At 47.7% G+C, this 21,480-nt stretch overlaps 1 protein-coding gene across 23 annotated transcripts in view; it reads left to right on the forward strand.

The window, feature by feature from the left end:
* The first annotated feature begins 10,446 nt into the window (after positions 1-10,446).
* The window catches only part of ZNF544 (zinc finger protein 544), a 49,827-nt gene continuing 38,793 nt past the window's right edge, over positions 10,447-21,480 (forward strand). For 18 of the 23 annotated variants that reach the window (XR_008622137.2, XR_008622138.2, XM_055103955.2 and 15 more), the window contains exons 1-2: positions 10,447-10,581; positions 11,083-11,185. Coding sequence is in view for 16 of the 23 variants with exons in the window: in XM_055103955.2 (XP_054959930.2) it covers positions 10,447-10,581; positions 11,083-11,185 (238 nt within the window). In the remaining 7 variants the exon portion in view is untranslated. The other 5 variants (XM_055103964.2, XM_055103970.2, XM_063600680.1 and 2 more) reach the window with 1 other exon arrangement.

Consider the following 21,480-nt stretch of genomic DNA (forward strand, 5'->3'; position numbering starts at 1 on the left):
CTTGAAAGAAATGTGAGTAGCTCTGCCGGGACCACGCATCTCTAGGCACGCCCGGCAGGGGGAATATCGAGATGCTTACCACACCAGTTTCTGTTTTGCCATATCCAGGATCCTCAGTCTTATTTGCTGAATAATAATTTTTATTATTTATTTATTTATTTTTTGATAAGGAGTCTCACTCTGTCGCCCAGGCTGGAGTGCAGTGGCGCCATGTCGGCTCGCTGCAAGCTCCGCCTGCCGGGTTCACGCCATTCTCCTGCCTCAGCCTCCGGAGTAGCTGGGACTACAGGCGCCCGCCACGACGCCCTGCTAATTTTTTTTTTTTTTTTTTTTTTTAAGTAGAGACGGGGTTTCACCATGTTAGCCAGGATGGTCTGGATCTCCTGACCTCGTGATCTGCCCGCCTCAGCCTCCCAAAGTGCTGGGATTACAGGCGTGAGCCACCGCGCCCGGCCTGCTGAATAATTTTTTTAAATCCATGCGTTAAAATTCAAAATTTATAAACTGATTTAAAAGGGATCATTTGGGTCGCGCCCTGTGGGTCAGGCCTGTAATCCCAGCACTTTGGGAGGCCCAGACGGGTGAATCGCTTGAGCCCAGGAGTTCGCGATCAGCCTGGGCAACACAGCAAGACTGCATATCTGGGGGAAAAAAAATGCTGGGCATGGTGGCACACACCTGTAGTCCTAGCTACTTGGGAGGATCGCTTGAGCCCAGGAGTTGGCTGCTGCAGTAAGCTGTGGTTGTACCGCTGCACTCCAGCCTGGCCAGCAGAGGGAGACCTTGTCTCAAAAAAAGAGGGGTGGGGGGTGGGGCCTTTTGGTTATTTACTTGGCAAAATAAACGTGAGTTAAATACAGTTGGTTAAAGGCCCAGCGCAGTGGCTCACACCTGTAATCCTAAAACTTTGGGAGGCTGAGGTGGGTGGATCACTCGAGGTCAGGAGTTCGAGACCAGCCTGGGCAACCTGGAGAAATCCGTTCTCTACCAAAAATACAAACATTAGCCAGGCACACCTGTAGTCCCAGCTACTCAGAATCGTGAGGCAGGAGAATCCCGAGGCAGGAGAATCCCTTGAACACAGGAGGCAGAGGTTGCACTGATCCGAGATCATGCCACTGCACTCCAGGCTGGACAACAGAGTGAGTGAGACTCCATCTCAAAATCATCATCATTATCATCATCTACAAGGGAAAATGGCAGAAGTTAAGACAATTTTGAACAGGAAGAACAATGTAGGGAATGTCTTACCAAAATGAAAGTGTGTATTGTTAAGCTGAAGTAATTAAAACTGTGACCCTGGAGCAGACAGAGACAGAGCAATGCAACAAAGCTATGTAGAGATGGCATTTGTGGCATATGATAAAGCAGCCATTTTTAAGTTATCCAGAAAAGAGGGAATGTTCAGAAAATGTGCTGGGAGAGTATATAGTTGTCTGGAAGAAAATTAAGTCAGACCTCCATCATACCATACAGAAAGTTAAATTTCAGAGGAATGAAAGAACAAACATAGGGCCAGGCACAGTGGCTCATGCCTGTAATCCCAGCACTTCGGGAGGCCGAGGCGCGGGCAGATCACCTGAGGTCAGGAGTTCGAGATAAGCCTGGCCAACATGGTGAAACGCCATCTCTACTAAAAATACAAAGATTAACCGGGTGTGGTGGCAGACGTCTGTAATCACAGCTGCTCGGGGGCTGAGACAGGAGAATTGCTTGAACCCGGGAGGCAGAGGTTGCAGTGAGCCAAGATCACACCACTGCAGTCCAGCCTAGGTGATGGAGCAACACTCTGTCTTAAAAAAAAAAAAAAAAAAAGAGCCAGGCGTGGTGGCTCATGCCTGTAACCCCAGCACTTTGGGAGGCCAAGGTGGGCAGATCACCTGAGATCAAGAGTTCGAGACCAGCCTGGCCAACATGGCAAAACCCCATCTCTACTAAAAGTACAAAAATTAGCCAGGCGTGGTGGTGGGCGCCTGTAATCCCAGCTACTCAGGAGGCTGAGGCAGGAGAATTGCTTGAACCCGGGAGGCGGAAGTTGCAGTGAGCCGAGATGGAGTCACTGCACTCCAGCCTGGGCGACAAGAGTGAGGCTCCGTCTCAAAAAAAAAAACCAAAAAAAAAAAAATCAAACTCAACAATTTATCAAAAGGATGACAGTATATTTAAACTCAGGAATGCAAGAATGCTTCAGGCCGGGCATGGTGGCTCACACCTGTAATCCCAGCACTTTGGGAGGCCGAGGCAGGTGGATCACGAGGTCAGGAGATCGAGACCATCCTTGCTAACATGGTGAAACCCCATCTCTACTAAAAATACAAAAAATACAAAAAATTAGCTGGGCGTGGTGGTGGGCGCCTGTAGTCCCAGCTACTGAGGCAGCAGAATGGCGTGAACCCAGCAGGCGGAGCTTGCAGTGAGCCAAGATTGCGCCACTGCACTCCAGCCTGGGTGACAGAGCGAGACTCCGTCTCACAAAAAAAAAAAAAAGAAAGAAAGAAAATGATTTAAAAGATCAAAAGGAAAAATAAATGCTTATGACAGTCTGACAGTCAAGAAAATTATAATCAAAATAATAGTCAAGGAACCAGCCTTGCTTGATATTAAAATGTCATTATAATCTCAACAGAATGGTATTATATTATTATTTATTTGTTTATGTATTTATTTTTGAGACGGAGTCTCGCTCTGTCACCCAGGCTGGAGTGCAGTGGCACGATCTCGGCTCACTGCAAGCTCTGCCTCCCGGGTTCACGCCATTCTCCTGCCTCAGCCTCCCGAGTAGCTGGGACTACAGGCGCCCGCCACCATGCCCAGCTAATTTTTTGTATTTTTAGTAGAGACGGGGTTTCACTGTGTTAGCCAGGATGGTCTCGATCTCCTGACCTCGTGATCCACCCGCCTCGGCCTCCCAAAGTGCTGGGATTACAGGCGTGAGCCACCGTGCCCGGCCTATTGATTTATTTTTTTGACACGGAGTCTCACTCCCTCGCCCAGGCTGGAGTGCAATGGCGCGATCTTGGCTCACTACAACCCCCGCCTCCCGGATTCAAGCGATTCTCCTGCCTCAGCGTCCCCAGTAGTTGGGATTACAGGCGTCCGCCACCACTCCCAGCTACAGAATGGTATTATTATAAGAATTGACAAATGGATGTGTGGAAGAAAAATGATAGCTTATTTGAAAAGTGATTTTGGGAGAATTCTAGCTTTCCCAGTAAGCTGATGCCTGCATCAGACCTCAAACAAAAGTAATTCCTAATAGACTAATGATTTGTATGTTTTTAAAAAATTTTTTATATTTTGAGATGGAGTCTTGCTCTGTCACCCAGGCTGGAATGCAGTGCCGAGATCTTGGCTCACTGCAACCTCTGCCTCCCAGGTTCAAGCGATTCTCCCCGCTCAGCCCCACTAGTAGCTGGGATTACAGGCGCGTGGCATAATGCCCTGGCTAATTTTTGTATTTTTAGTAGAGACAGGGTCTCACCATGTTGGCCGGGCTGTTCTCAAACTCCTGACCTCAAGCTATCCACCCGCCCTGGCTTCCTAAAGTGCTGGGATTACAGGCTTGAGTCACCGCACCTGGCCAGATTTGCATGTTTTAAAAAGTGCAAAAGAAAATTTAGAAGACTACATAAACATAAAATCTGTGGCTTGCAATACTTTTTAAAGCAAGACAAAAAACTCAGATCTATTCATAAAGGAAGAGTAGACAACATACTTTACATAAAAAGAATTTTTTTTTTTCAAGACAAAGTCTTGTTCTGTCACCTAGGCTGGAGTGCAGTGGTGCAATCTCGGCTCACTGCAACCTCTGCCTCCTGAGTTCAAACGATTCTCATGCCTCACCCGCCTGAGTCGCTGGGATTACAGGCATGCACCGCCAGGCCTGGCTGATGATTGTATTTTTAGTAGAGACGGATTTTGCCATGTTGGCCAGGCTGTCTTGAACTCCTGGCCTCAAGTGATTCTCTTGCCTGAGCTTCCCAAAGTGCTGAGATTACAAGCATGAGCCACTGCATCTGGCCTAAAAAGAATTTTTTGTATGCTAAAATAGATACCACAAATTTAAAAAAGAGAATAAACTATGTATTGAGAAAAATATTTGTTACACAAATGACAGACGAGATTAACATTTATAAACTATCATGAACGCCTATAAAGTGCCAAAAAAGAAAAAAATATTAATTAGACAAAACACAGAAAACAAAACCTCAAATAACCAGTAAGAATATGTAAAGATCCTGAAATCACAAGCAGCTAGGGAATACAAATTACACAAAATGTTACTTTTACCCAAAATACTGGCAAAATACAAAGGATAATACCCAATGCTGGAAAGAATAGGGATTATTATTCTCACTTTGGAAAGTAATTTGGTAATACCTAAGAGAATCAAAAATACACTTATCCTTCAACTTGTGCAGTCCCACTGGAGGGGCTCTGACCTATAGAAATGAAGGCACTAATTCTGGGTGTCCGGGGGTGTTTACTACAGTATTGTTTATGTTGTGTTTGGAAATAGAGAAGAGTGTGGGAGGTGAATGCTAGGATTTTACACTGAAAGAGGTGCAAATGAGGGGAAGAAGTAGGCTGGAGCAAATTGAAAGCGATGTCTGCTATAATTAGTTAAGAGAAAATACGAATGTAAGGTTCAATGTATGAAGTTTTTTTTTTTTTTTCTTTCTTTTTTTTTTTTTTTTGAGACAGTCTTGCCCTGTTGCCCAGGCTGGAATGCAATGGCATGACCTTGGCTCACTGCAACCTCTGCCTCCCAGATTCAATCAATTCTCCTGCCTCAGCCTCCCGAGTAGCTGAGCCTCCCGCCACCATGCCTGGCTAATTGTTGTATTTTTAGTAGAGACAGGGTTTCACCGCGTTGGTCAGGCTGGTCTTGAACTCCTGACCTTGTGGTCTGACCACTTCAGCCTCCCAAAGTGCTGGAATTACAGGCGTGAGCTACTGAGCCCAGCCACAAGGTATGAAGTTTTTCTAGACATGTAAAAGTGAGCATGCACTTGGGCAAAAATGAGAGTCATCCAAAAATGAAAACATAAGATTTAATTTCAGGATGGGAGTCTATGTCATCTTCTATTTGAATTTTCTGTTATTTCCTGAGTTCCGACTTTTTTCCACTCCAGATAATTCATACTATAATATTTCCATAAACCTGGCTCACAGAATAAAAGTTTGAAAAATAAGTTTATTTCAATAATCATTAGAAAAATTATAGTCGGGCACGGTGGCTCATGCCGGTAATCCCAGCACTTTGGGAGGCCGAGGCTGGCGGATCACGAGGTCAGGGGTTCGAGACCAGCTGATCAACATAGTGAAACCCCCGACTCTACTAAAAGTACAAAAATTAGCAGGGCATGGTGGTGCGCGCCCATAATCCCAGCTACTCAGGAGGCTGAGGAAGGAGAATTGCTTGAACCTGGGAGGCAGAGGTTGCAGTGAGCCAAGATCGCGCCACTGCACTCCAGCCTGGGCGACAGAACGAGACTCTGTCTCAAAAAAAAAAAATTATGGAAGTGAAAAATTGTGCAAAAATGAGTGTGCACCAACTTTCTGTCAGAGCTTCACCTTAATCATCTAATAAGAAAGCAAACAAAAGATAAACTGTATAAGCATGCCAACAATAATCTTTATTTCTGCCATGTTTTACCCTTTAATATTCAGAAGAAAAGTCATACAGGAGGAAAATTTTATAACTATAGTAAATATAGACAACTTGAACAACACTAGATCTCTACTGGCCAAAAGGAAAAAACAAAAAACAACCCCCAATATATCCCTAAATGTACACCAGAGAATCTTAAAAGATAAAATAATTTGGCCAGGCACAGTGGCTCCCGCCTGTAATCTCAGCACTTTGGGAGGCCGAGGTGGGCGGATCACGAGGTCAGGAGATCGAGACCATCCTGGCTAACACGGTGAAACTCCGTCTGTACTAAAAATACAAAAACAAAATTAGCCAGGTATAGTGGCGGGCGCCTGTAATCCCAGCTACTCCAGAGGCTGAGGCAGGAGAGTGGCATGAACTCAGGAGGCGGAACTTGCAGTGAGCAGAGATCGCACCACTGCACTACAGCCTGGGCAACACAGCAAGACTCAAAAAAAAAATAAAATAATTCATGTGATTATAATAAATTTGAGAAAAACTTCTTCTATAGCTCTTGCCTTTCTCAAAGGGGGAGGACTCATCCTGGAGAGAAACCCCATGGATGTATTCAACATGGTAAATCTTTTTGATGGAGCTCTCACCTAGTTGCACATCACAACTTATACCAGATAGAAAATTTATGAATGTAATCAATGTGGAAAGTTTTTCAGCCTGGTGCTCCCACCTTGTTAGACATATACTGAAGACTCTGGGAACATCGGGAACGTCAGAGAGCTTTCAGCAGGAGATCTCATCTAATTGGGCAATAGAAAACTCATACTGAAGAAAAACAATTCCATGTAATCAATGTGAGAAATCTTTCAGTGACATCCTTGATTTTAATTTGCATCAGGGAAAGCGTAATAGAGGGAAGCCTTATGAATGTAGTCAAGGTAGGAAATCTTTCTATACAGCTCTGGCCTTGTTGCACATAAAATAACTCATACTGGAAAGAAGCTTCATGACTGTAATCAGTGTTGGAAATGGTTCAGTTAGAGTTCTCACTTGTTGCTCATCAGATAAATCATACCGGTGAGAAACTGCAAGTGCCCTGAGTGTAGGAAATCAGCTGAAGCTGATTACTTATTTGGCATCAGAGATTTCACACTAGAGAGAAACCTCATGAATGTCACTGGTGTGGAAAATCCCGCAGCAAGAATTCTCACCTTATTGAACAGCAAATAACTCATTCTGGAGAGAAGCCTATAAATGTAGTCAACGTGGAAAAACTTTCAGACAGAATTCTTATTGTGTATGCACCAAAAAATTCATATGGGCAAAAGCCAACATGAATGTCTAAATGTGAAAAAGCCTTCAGGAGACTATCTGACCTTATGGAACACCAGATCATTCATAATAGAGAGAAACTGTATGCATATAATCAGTGCAGAAAGGCCTTTCAGGCAGCATTCTAATCATGTCAGGCACTAGATAACTCATTCTTGAGTCAAACTGTTAATGAACTTTTTATTTATTTTATTTTTGAGATGGAGTCTCGCTCTGTTGCCCAGGCTGGAGTGCAGTGGCGTGATCTCGGCTCACTGCAAGCTCCGCCTCCCGGGTTCACGTCATTCTCCTGCCTCAGCCTCCCGAGTAGCTGGGACTACAGGTGCCCGCCACCGTGCCCGGCTAATTTTTTGTATTTTTTTTTTGAGATGGAGTCTCCCTGTTGCCCAGGCTGAAGTGTGGTGACACAATCTCGGCTCACTGCAACCTCCACCTCCTGGGTTCAAGCTATTCTCCTGCCTCAGCCTCCCGAGTAGCAGGGATTACAGGAACACACCACCCTGCCCAGCTAATTTTTTTTGTATTTTTAGTAGAGACGGGGTTTCACCATGATGGCCAAGCTGGTTTTGAACTCATGACCTCAAGTGATCCGCCCGCCTCGGCCTCCCAAAGTGCTAGGATTACAGGCGTGAGCCACCGTGCCTGGCCTAATTTTTTGTATTTTTTAGTGGCGACGGGGTTTCACCATGTTAGCCAGGATGGTCTCGATCTCCTGACCTCGTGATCCACCTGCCTTGGCCTCCCAAAGTGCTGGGATTGCAGGCGTGAGCGACCGCACCTGGCCAATGAACTTTTTAAATTGAGACAGGGTTTCACTCTGTCATCCAGGCTGGAGTATAGTGGCAAGATCATCACTCCCTGCAGCCTCAACCTCTTGGTCTCAAGTGATCTTCCAACCTCAGCCTCCCAAAGTTCTGGGGTTACAGGTGTGAGGCATTGTGCCCAGCCATAACTTTTAAAAGCTTTTCTTCCCTTTTATTTAGACATCAAGGTAAAAGTAACTTTTTTTTTTTTTTTTTTTAGTCAGAGGCAGGCTGGAGGAGTGCAGTGGCACCATCTCGGCTCACTGCAACCTCCACCTCCTGGGCTCAAGCCATTCTCCTGTCTCAGCCTCCTGAGTAGCTGGGATTACAGGTGCCCACCACCACACCTGGCTAGTTTTTGTATTTTTAGTAGAGACAGGGTTTCGCCATGTTGGCCAGGCTGACCTTGAACTCATGACCTCAGGTGATTCACCTGTCTCAGCCTCCCAAAGTGCTGGAATTACAGGCATAAGCCACTGTGCCCAGCCAAAGGTAACATTTTTAATGTAACAATATATGGTCATTCTTTGCTCTTATGACACAATCCTACAAAAGGCGATCACTAAGCTTAAGCACTAAGCCTAAAACTGAATAATATAAACACTGATGTAGGGAAAGTTGTTCCTCAGACGACTCCATTATTGATACAGACATGGAAACAGTAAACAGAAATGTAACATCAAAGTTCTTATTTACTTGAACTTTTTTTTTTTTTGAGACGGAGTCTCCCTCTGTCGCCCAGGCTAGAGTGCAGTGGCGTGATCTTGGCTCACTGCAAGCTCCGCCTCCTGGGTTCAGGGCCATTCTCCTGCCTCAGCCTCCCGAGGAGCTGGGACTACAGGCTCCCGCCACGACGCCCGGCTAATTTTTTGTATTTTTTGTAGAGACGGGGTTTCACCGTGTTAACCAGGATGGTCTCGATCTCCTGACTTCGTGATCTGCCTGCCTCGGCCTCCCAAAGTGCTGGGATTACAGGCGTGAGCCACCACTCCTGGCCTGAAATTTTCTATAATAAAAACAAACAAGATCATTTATTATCTCATAATGAAAAGTCCCTGAGGTGAGCATAGGCAATGTTGATTCAGTGGCACAAAGAGGATTCATTCCATCATGGATACTGGTTCTTTCCATTTTTCTGCTGTGCCATTCTCAGCATGTTGCCTTTACCTCCTGGGGTGGCTTCCTCATGGTGCCAGTGTGCTTGTAATTGTCCTACACATCACATACAGACATCACGGTCCAGGCGCAAAAGAAGACACATTGCTATCTTATGTCCACTTTTAAGACTGAGGGAACCGGCCAGGAGCGGTGGCTCACGCCTGTAATGCCAGCACTTTGGAAGGCCGAGGCGGGTGGATCATGAGGTCAGGAGATCGAGACCATCCTGGCTAACAGGGAGAAACCCCGTCTCTACTAAAAAAAAAAAAAATTACAAAAAATTAGCCCGGCGTGGTGGCGGGCGCCTGTAGTCCCAGCTACTCGGGAGGCTGAGGCAGGAGAAAGGCGTGAACCCGGAAGGCGGAGAGTGCCGTGGGCCTAGATCGTACCACTGCACTCCAGCCTGGGGGACAGAGCGAGACTCCGTCTCACAAAAAAAAAAAAAAAAAAAAAAAAAAAGACTGAGGGAACCTTCCCAGGAAACCCCTAGCAGCCTTACTTCTCCTTGGCCAGAATATCCTTGCCTAATTCACACAGCAAGAAGCTTGAGTCCATTCTGATTAGCTTAGAATCCATCAAGATCCTCCCTTAGGGAGTTAGATTCTAGATTTCCCGGAAGAATCTAAAAATTGCAGGGTCGTGCTAGCCAGGTATGAAAATAAGCAAGTAAAAACATGATGACTGTTGGGTAAAGCTATCGACAAGGTCAGCTACAAAACAGTCAAGCCAAGGAAGGCTAGTCACAGATGCACCCCAGACACAAAAGCACAGTCCAGGAGCTGAGGATGCCTGAGCCACAGTGGTTCCCGCCTACCTGGCCTTCGTAGGAAAGTTTCCTGTGGTCTCCCTCATTGAAGAGCCAGGACGGTTCAGGCGGTGGTGGGTCTCAGACATTGAGCCCCACGACGCACTGAGACTGAACATCAGACCATTTATAATAACAGAACTCTGTCCCACAACTTCTGCGGCAATAGGTACAAAACAGAACTTGGTCACTGCCAGCCTCCCTATTTTTTTCCCTGTCCCACTTAGGAGCTACCACAGAAAGCCAAATAGGCTCGACTGAGCAATCACCTAGGACGAATCGCCTCCAGTTAGCGTGCTTCCAGCTTCCACTCGGAATGCTCCAAGCAGGGCACTCCCGGGGCTTTGTTTCTATCACTAGGACGCGTCCCCACGCCCAGGCTGTCCCTGAGTCCCTGCCACAGGCGCAGATGTTGGCGGGCGCCCTTGCCCCTGAGCTCCCGGTTAACGGCCTTGGACTGTTCTCATGGCTCAGTCTTGGTCTCTCTCCCCAGCAGGGCAAGGCGCCGGGAAGGCCCCCGAGATGACAGCGCCGAGCCCCACAGGCGCTAGTCCCGCCCTGGACGCCGGGCGCCGCCTCCACTGTCTCGGCTTCGGTTGCTGGATGAGAACCAGCGTGGCCCGTTCAAGGGGGAGGGGACAGGCGCTCCAAGGAGCAGAGCCGCGGGAAGCAACTCCCTAAGCCACAATGCTAGTCGCGAACACAGGAAAAAGCTCGTCCCGCCGCCGCGGGGCCCCATGCTCCGGCCGGCAATGACTATGCCTGTGGGAGCAACGGCTGCCGGCGCGCGGCCTTCTGGGAGTTGTTTGTTGCGCGGAGCGCGGGCACGTCCGCCGGCCACCGGAAGCACCGCCATTGGCCGGTGCGTGCAGGTGAGTCTGGCGGCCTCAAGGTTGGCGCGGAGGTTTCACTGTTAGCCGGGTGCGGCCGGAGCGCAGGACCAGGCCAGAGCCGCCCCAAGTGACCTGGGCGTGCCGGAGAAACGAGCAGGGCCTGCGGGGGTCCCTCATGCGGCGAGGCCGAGCAAGGGCAGGGGCCTGATGGGATCGGGATCTCTCCGGCCTCAGGGACAGGGAAGGCCGGTCCAGTCAGGTTTCCCCTGCAGGAGCGCCCGGCTGGGTCTGAGCTTGTCGGGAAGCTCTCCTGCTGCAGAGCTGGGAGGGAACTTATAGTACCTCGCAGGTACGGGCAGGGGTGGGACTGGGTGGGACTGGGTGGGACTGGGTGGGCCCTCCCGACAGAGGGTGCCTGGGTCGAGGGCTGCAGGGGCGGGGGATTCAGGCCGGCGTCTGGAGCTCTGGGGCTGCCGACCCAGCGGGCCTCTCCCGGCTCCTCTTTCCTCCCTCAACTCATCTTCTGCGGCTTATCCACAGGTGGCAGCCAAGAGCCTCCTGGCACAGCGGCACCAGGCAGGTGGCGCCTATTGGACCCCAGAGGTCATCCCAGCTCCAGACGTGGGCACATTTTCTTCCAATGGTACGTGAAGCTTGAACCTTGCAGAGAATATGTGTATTTTCCAAGTGAACAGAAGATTAAGGCCAGTCCACGCAGGGCAGGGGTAACTGGGGTGTTGGGGGCCTGCACTGGTTAAGCGATGCTGGTGCACCCCATAGAGAGACTACAGAGGTGAACAGGATGGGATGTGTATGTAACGCCTGTAAGTTAGGGATCGGGGTTCCATTTGTGTTGGGTGATATTTGATGGGGACCGTACAAGGCAGTGCTAATGAGGAAGGCATGGGGTTGGATTTCAGAGTCTAAGGGAGTAGGGAAATATCTGATTGTGGAAATGACTCCGTGTAAGGAGGGATGCCAAAAGACAGGAAGGAGTGGAGGAAGACTGTGTTTCTGTTTCCAGCGTGGAGCCAGGGTAGAAGTCACAGTGCAAGGAAGATGTGGTATGCCTGGTCAGTCTCTGCATGGGAGTTGAGGAGCATGTGGGTGACATGGCTGAATGTGGAGGAGGGAATGGCAGTGGCAGGAAGCCCAGGAGGTTTGGGCTGGACACGTAACCTGGAGCAGATTGGAAACGTCACCCCACAAGCAGGGAAGGAGAAAACTTGAAAAGGAAAGAGAAAGCAACTCCCTCCCCAGCCCTGCAGCCAGAGGGACTTCTGCCAGATCAGCCACCATACAGGTCCAGTATGAGGAACAGATGGGGAATTTTATGTCCAAGTATAATCACTATGAATACATCTGTTGTGCCCCTTTTGCAGGTCAACGCAATGTTAAGCTCTGTAAATGCAACTCAATTAATTCTTTTAGCATCCTCACAAGGCAGGTCTTGCTGTTTTTCCAGATGTCTACAGATGAGGAAACTGAGGCCTGGAGAGGTTAAAGAGACCCGTTCAGAGTCCTACAGTGGCAGGTAATGGAGCCAGTACTTTGAAAGCAGGTTGCAAAGTGAGTGTTCTCAGCCGTTGCCCTTGGATGCCTCCAGACAAGGAAGGACAGGGTTAGAGAGCAAAGATGGACACAGGCAGTGAGAGATTCCCCAGGGAAGGCCAGGAGCATCAGGACAAGATAGTAACACATAAGATATTGGGCACACCTCTTGGATGTGGTCTACATTTGTGTTTGTGTGTGTGTTTGGGAGTGAGAGAGCAGAGCAGGATGGGCAAGATGAGGAGGGGGAAACTGAGAGTGTTGGTCACTCTGTTCAGGCCTCACCTGAGAGGAGAAGAGGCAGGGGGTGGGGCACTGGGATATGGATTCATCTTGACCAGGGAGAAGACATCTCAGCTCAGAATTTGAAGGGAGCTACTAATGAGTGCAGGCCTGCAGGAGTTTGTGTGCCAGGAGGTTGAAAGAGTCCAGAGTCATCCCTTGGAGTGAATTAAAAGGCCGATTTGTCTGCACAGAGAGGACAGTGGTGGGAGGGGACTGAAGTAGGGTGTGAGAGCATGAGCTCGCAGCTGTAAGGGGATAGTGACTGAGTGGATACTGGTGTTCCTGAACTCCTATACCACCCAGAACTCAGAAACTAGCAGGGTTGGGCAGAGAGGGCAGTCAAGGGCATAGGCAGATTGCACAGAACAAACAGATCAGAGAGGCCAAGAGGTGGGCCTCAGGCCAAGGATGTTAAGAAAAAGAACAGGGGCATTGGGCTGGGCTGGGGTGGGGTGTACCAGACGGGGAGGCTGGGAGCCTGAGTGGTAGTGTGCTTAGGGCCATGAGCTATGGAGCTCCCACCTTCTGACTCCCCAGCCACGAGGCCTCAGTTAAGTTTTACTCAAGTTCTTTCTGCCTTGGTTTCCTCATTTAGAAAGCAGGGTAAATTCTGTTAATTGTCTTTGTGGGGTTACAAGGAAGATCAAATGCATGAATTCAGGCAGAGGACAGGGTACAATGCCTGGCCTGTAGGAAGTACAGCCTGAGTGGTCAGTGGATTTTGAAAGGTAGGAAGGCCTGGGGCATTTGCTAGGGAAGGAAGCTGAGATCATAGGCTCCGGTGTGTTTTAATTCATGTCTTTATTATTTATTTTTTTATAAACGGGGTCTCACATGTTGCCCAGGCTTGTCTCGAACTTCTAGCCTCAAGAGAGCCTCCTGCCTTGGCCTCACAAAGTGGTGGGATTATATGTCTTTAATACAGAGCAGCTTTGTACATTTTTCAGCCATGTAGTTTATTTTATTGTGAACTATCTGTTTGTGACTGTCACCTCTCTTTTTCGTAGGTCTTTATTTTCATTAAAGAAGCTTAAATATTTTGTCAAGTTCAAAAAATAGTCCTGGTGTGTTTTTTGTTTTGTTTTGTTTTTTTCTTGAGACAAGGTCTTGCTCTGTCACCTAGGCTGGAATGGTGGCATGACCTCGGCTCACTGCAGTCTCCGCCTCCTGGGTTCAAGCGATTCTTGTGCCTCAGCCTCCCAAGTTACTGGGATTACAGATGTGTGCCGCCACGCCCAGCTAATTTTTTTTTTTTTTTTTAGTATAGACAGGGTTTCGCCATGTTGTCCAGGCTGGTCTTGAACTTGAAAACTAATAGAAAATATAATATGTAATGCCAGAAATAAGACTAGTTCTCACAGTAAATGTGATGGGTAGAACTCTGTTTTAGTAGACACTTTGAAATTGAACTGAAAATAAAAAGTTAAAGATACGCTCTACTTAGAAGAGTCAGATGATCCAGGCTTTGACAAACAGGTGGTGGGATGAGCATAGATCCATCAGTGAAAACAAATAAGGAAATGGGTGGCAAGATAATATCAGATAAAGTAGACCTTTAGTGCAACAGCATTAAGACAATTTTATCTTTTTTTTTTTTTTTTTTTTTTTTTTTGAGACAGGGTCTCACTCTGTCACCCAGGCTGGGGTGCAGTGATGCCATCACAGCTCACTGCAGCCTTGACCTCCCGGCTCAAGTGATCCTCCCACCTCAGCCTTCTCAGTAGCTGGGACTACAAGTGTACGCCACTACACCCAGCTAACTTTTTGATTTTTTTGTAGAGACTTGGTCTCACTTAGTTGTCCAAGCTAGTCTCCAACTTCTAGGCTCAAGCAGTCTTCCTGCTTTGACCTCTGTATTAGTCTGTTCTCATGCTGCTAATAAAGACATATCCGGGCCGGGCGCGGTGGCTCACGCCTGTAATCCCAGCACTTTGGGAGGCCGAGGTGGCCGGATCACAAGGTCAGGAGATTGAGACCATCCTGGCTAACATGGTGAAACCCCGTCTCTACTAAAAAAAAATATATATATATACAAAAAATTAGCCGGGCGTGATGGCGGGAGCCTGTAGTCCCAGCTACTCTGGAGGCTGAGGCAGGAGAATGGCGTGAACCTGGGAGGCGGAGCTTGCAGTGAGCCGAGATCGTGCCACTGCACTCCAGCCTGGGCGACAGAGAGAGACTCCATCTCAAAAAAAAAAAAAAAAAAGACATACCCAAGACTGGGTAACTTATAAAGGAAAGAGGTTTAATTGACTCACAGTTCCACATAGCTGGGGAGGTCTCACAATCATGGCGGAAGGCGAAGGAGAAGCAAAGTCACACCTTGCATGGCAGCAGGAAAGAGGGCGTGTGCAGGGGAGCTCCTCTTTATAAAAGAGTCAGATCTCGTGAAACTGTCACAAGAACAGCAAGGAAAAGACCTGCCCCCATGACTCAGTTACCTTCCACTGAGTCCCTCCCACAACATGACACGTGGGAATTATGGGAGCTACAATTCAAGAAGAGATATAGGTGGGGACACAGCCAACCACATCAGCCTCCAAAAGTGCTGGGATTGCAGGCATGATTACAGGATTAAGGCCAGGCCTTATCACCTCTTTAGTGATAAAAGGCTATAGGAACAAGATACATTAATCTTGAATGTTTATGGACCAGACAACATAGCATAGATATAAAACAAAAATTGTGTACTTAAAGGAAATATGAGAAGGACTGTATGAGAAACTTCAACACGTCTTAGAATTTGATCAGGAAGACAAAATAGAGTATAATAAATTATTTTAAGTATGGCGTCAAGGTAGATTATAGATTTATCTACACACTTCTGTCTGTAATAAATTCTGCCCACGGAAAATTTAAAGACCCAGATTTTCTTCTGTGTACACAAGGCCCCTCCTATATTAGATCTGTAAATCATTGAATTCCCTTGGTCCTGAGTCCTGTTCCCTCTCTGTAACTTGATTGTTCCTGTTTAGTTTAAGTGCTGCTGAGTCTCATGGACTTAAATATCTTTACTGTGGTGCCCCAATATCTTCTCTGGGCTTCAGGCTGGCAAACGTAACTGCCTGTGTAACATTCCCACTTGGAAATTGTGTCCAGCCTTAACATGTCTTGATTCCCCTCCTTCTACTTGTTCACTCTGGGAAAAGATATAAACTTTCACAAGTTCTTGAATCTAGAAAGAGATGTCATTATTGAGCCTCCACTCCCAATTCTATTGCATAACTGATTATACTTCCAATGTAGAGAATGAATCTGCCCACTTCTCTCCATTTTGCTGTCCCTTGAGTCCTGGCCTTTGGTGATAGCCACTTCTTCTCCTCATTCCACCTTTACTCCCCACAGTCCATTCTCCAGCCTGCCAACGTCTACATAAGCCCAGCAATGCCTTCTCTCTCTCTGAGATAGAATCTAAACTTGTATGGGACTTTCTCTAGCTGTGGCCCTTGCCTTTCTCTATGCTCAGGTCACGGGATGGGCCAGGGTCTTCCTAATCTCTGGGGTGAGGTTTCCAATCTGCCTCAGCTTCTGCCTGTGCATTGGAGTGCCTCCCTTCCCTTAACCTCATCTTGTGGGCCTAGAACTGTTGTCTTTCCTTGATCCAATGCTGACTGCACTTCATTGTTGTTGCCTGTTTGCTCATGTGGCCTCCCTGCTACCTGGGAAAAGGCCCCACAGGCCAGGGTTGTGCCCTTGCTGGGTCTGGGTCCCACTTACATCCCTGGCCTGGAGCCTGGCACTTGGAGTGAGCCCAGAGTTAATCATCGTTGATGGTGACACTGCTGCTTTTCCTCTCTTATTGTGTTAGGATAGCTCAAGGAGCAGTTCTTCCCTTTGCCTGTGTACCTGCGTGCAGCATTCTGCGAGCTGTCTGGCAATTCTGCTTTTGAATATTTAACCTAAACATACACATGCAGAAAGGCAGGCATGTATGAAAGCAAGAGTGGCCATTATAGGGCTGATGTGAGGGTGAAATTTGGAAAACTCCTAAATATTCAGAAACATTAAACTCTTTAAAGCTGGGACTATTAATAAACTACAGTCCATTCATCAAATTCAGCTATTACAGTGATTACAGCTATTACAAAAATTGTTTATTGGTATTGGGAGATACTTTATGATGCTAAGTTTCAAAAGAGTGTTTACATTATAATCACATTTTTCTAGAAACGCATTATGGTGATGAGTGAACATGTGTGTATTGACACAGGAAGATTTCTCTCTCTTTTTGTTATTTTTTGTTTGTTTTAAGGAAGATTTCTCAAATGACATGCAGTTACCAGTCCATAATAATGGGGATATGTTCCGAAATGTGTCGTTAGGTGACTTTGTTGTGTGAACATCATCGGTGTGCTTACACAGACCTACATGGTTATAGTCTAATACACATACAAGTTATGTGGTACAGCCTCTTGCTGCTAGGCTGCAAACCTACACAGCGTGTTGTTATAGTGAATACTATAGGCAACTATAACACAATGGTGAGAATTTATATATGTAAATACATCTAAACATAGAAAAGGTACGGTAAAAATATGGTATAAAAGATAAAAAATGGCCCACCTGTATAGCGTAGCTCCATTGTAATCATATGGGACCACTATCATATATGCGGTCTGTCACTGACCAGAACGTCATTATGGGGCACGTGACGGTAGACACAAAATAGTAACAGTGGCTGTCTCTTAAGATGTTGGATTATTTATTATTTTTACTTTCAGCTATCTACATCTTTGACTTTTTATGCGATGAACCTAAAATGTGTGTGATTTATACATCATGGTAGCTATAGTTAATAATCTCTTATATGCTTGAAAATTGCTAAGAAAGTAAAATATTCCCACCACAAAAAAGTATGTGAATGCATATGTTAATTACCTCAATTTAGCCATTCTATAGTGCATATGTATTTCTAAATATATTGTACATGACAAATATATACAGTTTGTATTTGTCAATTAAAAAATAAATTAACTTTAAAATTTGTGTGATTAAAAAACAACTTCATAGGCCGGGCTTGGTGGCTCATGCCTGTAATCCCAGCACTTTGGGAGGCTGAGGCAGGTGGATCACTTGAGGTCGGGAGTTTGAGACCAGCCTGACCAACATGGAGAAACCCTGTCTCTACTAGAAATACAAAATTAGCCAGACATGGTGGCACGTGCCTGTAATCCCAGCTACTTGGGAGGCTGAGGCAGGAGAATCGCTTGAACCCAGGAGGTGGAGGTTGCAGTGAGCCGAGATCACGCCATTGCACACCAGCCTGGGCAACAAGAGTGAAACTCTGTCTCAAAAAAAAACAAAAAAACAACTTCATGTCTGGGCATAGTGGCTCATGCCTGTAATCCCAGCACTTTGGGAGGCCAAGGCAGGTGGATTGCTTGAGCCCAAGAGTTTGAGACCAGCCTGGGCAACATGACAAAACCCCATCTCTATTTTGAAAACAGAAACAGCCAGGCGCGGTGACTCACGCAATGCTAGCACTTTGGGAGGCCGAGGCGGGCAGATCACCTGAGGTCGGGAGTTCAAGACCAGCCTAACCAACATGGAGAAACCCCGTCTCTGCTAAAAATACAAAATTAGCCAGGGTGGTGGCGCATACCTGTAATCCCAGCTACTCGGAGGCTGAGGCAGGAGAATCGCTTGAACCCTGGAGGCGGAGGTTGCATCGAGCCGAGATCGCTTCGCGCCATTGCACTCTAGCCTGGGCAGCAAGAGTGAAACTGTGTCTCAAAAAAAAAAAAAAAAGAAAGAAAACAGAAACAAACAAACAAACAAAAAGCCATCATTTTGAGATATATACTTATAGGAAGCTGCAAAATAGTACAGAGTATCTTGTGTGCCCTTCACCCAGCTTTTCCAGAAAGTGACATCTTTCACAAGCCAGACATTGACATTGATACATATTGTTACTTAGACTGTAGACCTTATTTAGCATTTTTAAGCCTCCATTTGTGTGTATGTATCATTCTGTGAAACTTTTTTTTTTTTTTAAGACAGAGTCTCTCTCCATTGCCCAGGCTGGAGTGCAGTGGCAGGATCTCAGCTCACTGCAACCTCCATTCCCCAAGTTCAAACAGTTCTCGTGCCTCAGCCTCCCAAGTAGCTGAGACTGCAGGTGTGCGCCACCATGCCCAGCTAATTTTTTGTATTTTTAGTAGACAGGGTTTCACCATGTTAACCAGTCTGGTCTTGATCTCCTGACCTCAAGTGATCCACATGCCTCGGCCTCCCAAAGTGCTGAGATTACAGAAGTGAGCCACCACACCTGGCCTCATTCTATGAAACTTTTTACCTTTTTTTTTTTTTCCCCCACATAGGGTTTTACTCTGTCACCCAGGCTGGAGTGCAGCGGTGTGATCTTGGCTCACTGCAGCCTCTGTTCCCAGGCTCCAGCAATCTTCCCGCCTCAGCCTCCCAGGTAGCTGGGACTATAGGTGTGCGCCACCACACCTGGCTAATTTTTGTATTTTTTGTAGAGACGGGGTTTTGCCATGTTGCCTAGGCTTGTCTTGATCTCCTCGGCTCAAGCAGTCCGCCTGCCTCTGCTGCCCAAAGTTTACAGGTGTGAGCCACCACGCCTGGCCTCAAGCTTCTGTTCATCTTAAGCCAACAATTTTGTGGAAATTGGTTACAGGGGCCACAAGACACTGAGCCGCTGCGGGCCGGCAGCTTGCTGGTCCTGGCAGCCTCTGTGAGTGCTGTGGCTCTGATTTCATCTTGGGGCCTAGTGTTAGGCACAGCCTGGCCTGGAGGGCGGCTCACCTCACGGGCTGACGGAACCAGACCCTTGCCCCACCAGCCGTCCAAGGGGCCCTTACAGCTACAGGTAGGACCCCCACACCCACCTTCTTTTTGCTTTTCTTCCCCACTCATCCATGGAGACTTCCAAGCTGCTTTTTATCGTCCCTGTCTTCCTCATATTTTCCTTTTGTGTCTTAAATGCTGTTGGAGTGCAGCAGACACCCCAGTGTGTGACCTGTGCCAGAATCCTGGAGCTTTGTTGGCATGGCCAGTATTCGGCATGGAGGCAGGGCCTGGGGAGGCAGCAAGGTGCGGAGCCACCCGAGGATAGAGAAGCCTGAAAATGCGTCTGGAGGTGGGGTGTTGTGGGGCCGGGGAGCTGGAAGGTGTTCCATGAGACGGACAGACGTCACAAGGTCTGTGGTGAGTGTCTGGAGATTTTTAAAACTTCTCTTGTTGCTCAGGCTGGAGTGCAATGGCACGATCTCAGCTCACTGAAACCTCTGCCTCATGGGTTCAAGTGATTCTCCTGCCTCAGCCTCCTGAGTAGCTGGGATTACAGACATGCACCACCATGCCCGGCTAATTTTGTATTTTTGGTAGAGACGGGGTTTCACCATCTTGGTCAGGCTGGTCTTGAACTCCTGACCTCAGGTGATCCACCGGCCTCGGCCTCCCAGAGTGCTGGGATTACAGGTGTGAGTTACCACGCCTGGCTGAGATTTTTAATCTGGGAAGGGATTTCTGGAGATTGTGGAGGAATTTGGGCTTTCTCCTAAGGGCAGCGAAAAGCTGGCACTCCACAGGGTTCTGTGACACAGGCTTCATTCTGTGGTATCCCTGCGGCTTCCTGGGAGAGAGGAGAAAAGTCAAAGGCAGGACCCCATCAAACCCACTGTGGTAACTACCCCCACAAGAAACAGTGGCTGAGCCAGGCATGGGGCAGGCTTGTGGAGCGGTGCATAGTGCCTGGAAGACGGGGACACAGGGTTTTGGCTGAATGTGAGGAGAGCACGCAGGAGGGGTCAGGAAGGACTTCCCCTCTCACTGCTCAGTACACGTGTGAGCATCGATGTTACAGGCTTCCAGGCAGAGGAGTGCGTACATGAGGGTCTGCGGTGCGCTCAGTACCGAGTGGGTGTGGGTTTCTGGCTCAGGAGCCTCCCGTCGTCGTCACTTCTCCTCCTCTGTCTCTGGTCCTCCCACCTCCCTCATTGTAGGGATCATTGTGGTGACCCCAACAGTCTCCCCATCTAAAGATCCTCAACGTGGGTCTTTCCTTTCCATGTAGGGTCACATATTCACAGGTTGTAGGGATTAGGATATGGCCATCATTCAACCCACTAAGTCACGGTAAAAAAAAAAAAAAAATTACAATGCCCTGATCAGCATGCAAAGGGACAGGCAGAACAGGGAGGGGACACAGGACACAGGTTTGGTGGCATCAGGGTGAGTTTCTTCTCCTTGTGCAGGGGAGGCAAGAGTGTTCAGCATTTGCTGTTAGTGTGTCCTGACTGGCCTCTGAGTTCTCCTTCGCGTTCAGGAAGAGAAGGTGGTGAAAATAAACAGGGCTGGGTGCTGTGTGGCTGCAGGTTTTCTTCACATCTGCTGATGTGTGAGGTTGGCCTCAGGCTGAAGAGTCCTGTGCCTGACACAGGCTTGCCCGCAAGGTTCTTCCTCCCTGTAAAGCCATTTCTCAGCTCAGCACAGTCAGCATTTGGGGCCAGATCATCCTCTAGGGCTGCCCCATGAGCTGTAGAATGTTTTACACCTTCCTGGCCTCTGCCCACCAGACTGCAGCCAGTAGCTGTCCCCTTCTACACCTCTTCCCCCCTCCACTCCCACCAAACTCTGGAAACTGTCTTCAAACGTGGCCAAATGTTCCCGGAAAGCAAAACTGCCCCCAGTTGAGGACCTCTGCTGTGAAGAAATGGCCCACTTTTCTTGAAATTCCTGAAGGCCTGTTTCTTTAAGTAAGCCTGGTGTTCACTGTGTGCGGGTCCTTGAGACCATTCTCAGGTTGACCAGATGGACTCAGAACTCTGAAAAGCTCTTATATTCACAGTTACAGTTTAGTACATTGAAAAGATACAGATTAAAATTACAAGGCCAGGCATGGTGGCTCATGCCTATAATCCCAGCACTTTGGGAGGCTGGGGTGGGCGGATCGCCCGAGGTCAGGAGTTTGAGCCCAGCCTGGCCAACATGGTGAAACCCCGTCTTTACTAAAAATACAAAAATTAGCCAGGTGTGGTGGCTTGCACTTGTAGTCCCAGTTACTTGAGAGGCTGAGACAGGAGAACCGCTTGAACCCAGGAGACTGAGGTTGCAGTGACCCAAGATTGCGCCACTACACTC

This window comes from Pan paniscus, chromosome 20 (genome assembly GCF_029289425.2).
Source record: "Pan paniscus chromosome 20, NHGRI_mPanPan1-v2.0_pri, whole genome shotgun sequence".
NCBI classification, from domain to species: Eukaryota; Metazoa; Chordata; class Mammalia; order Primates; family Hominidae; genus Pan; species Pan paniscus.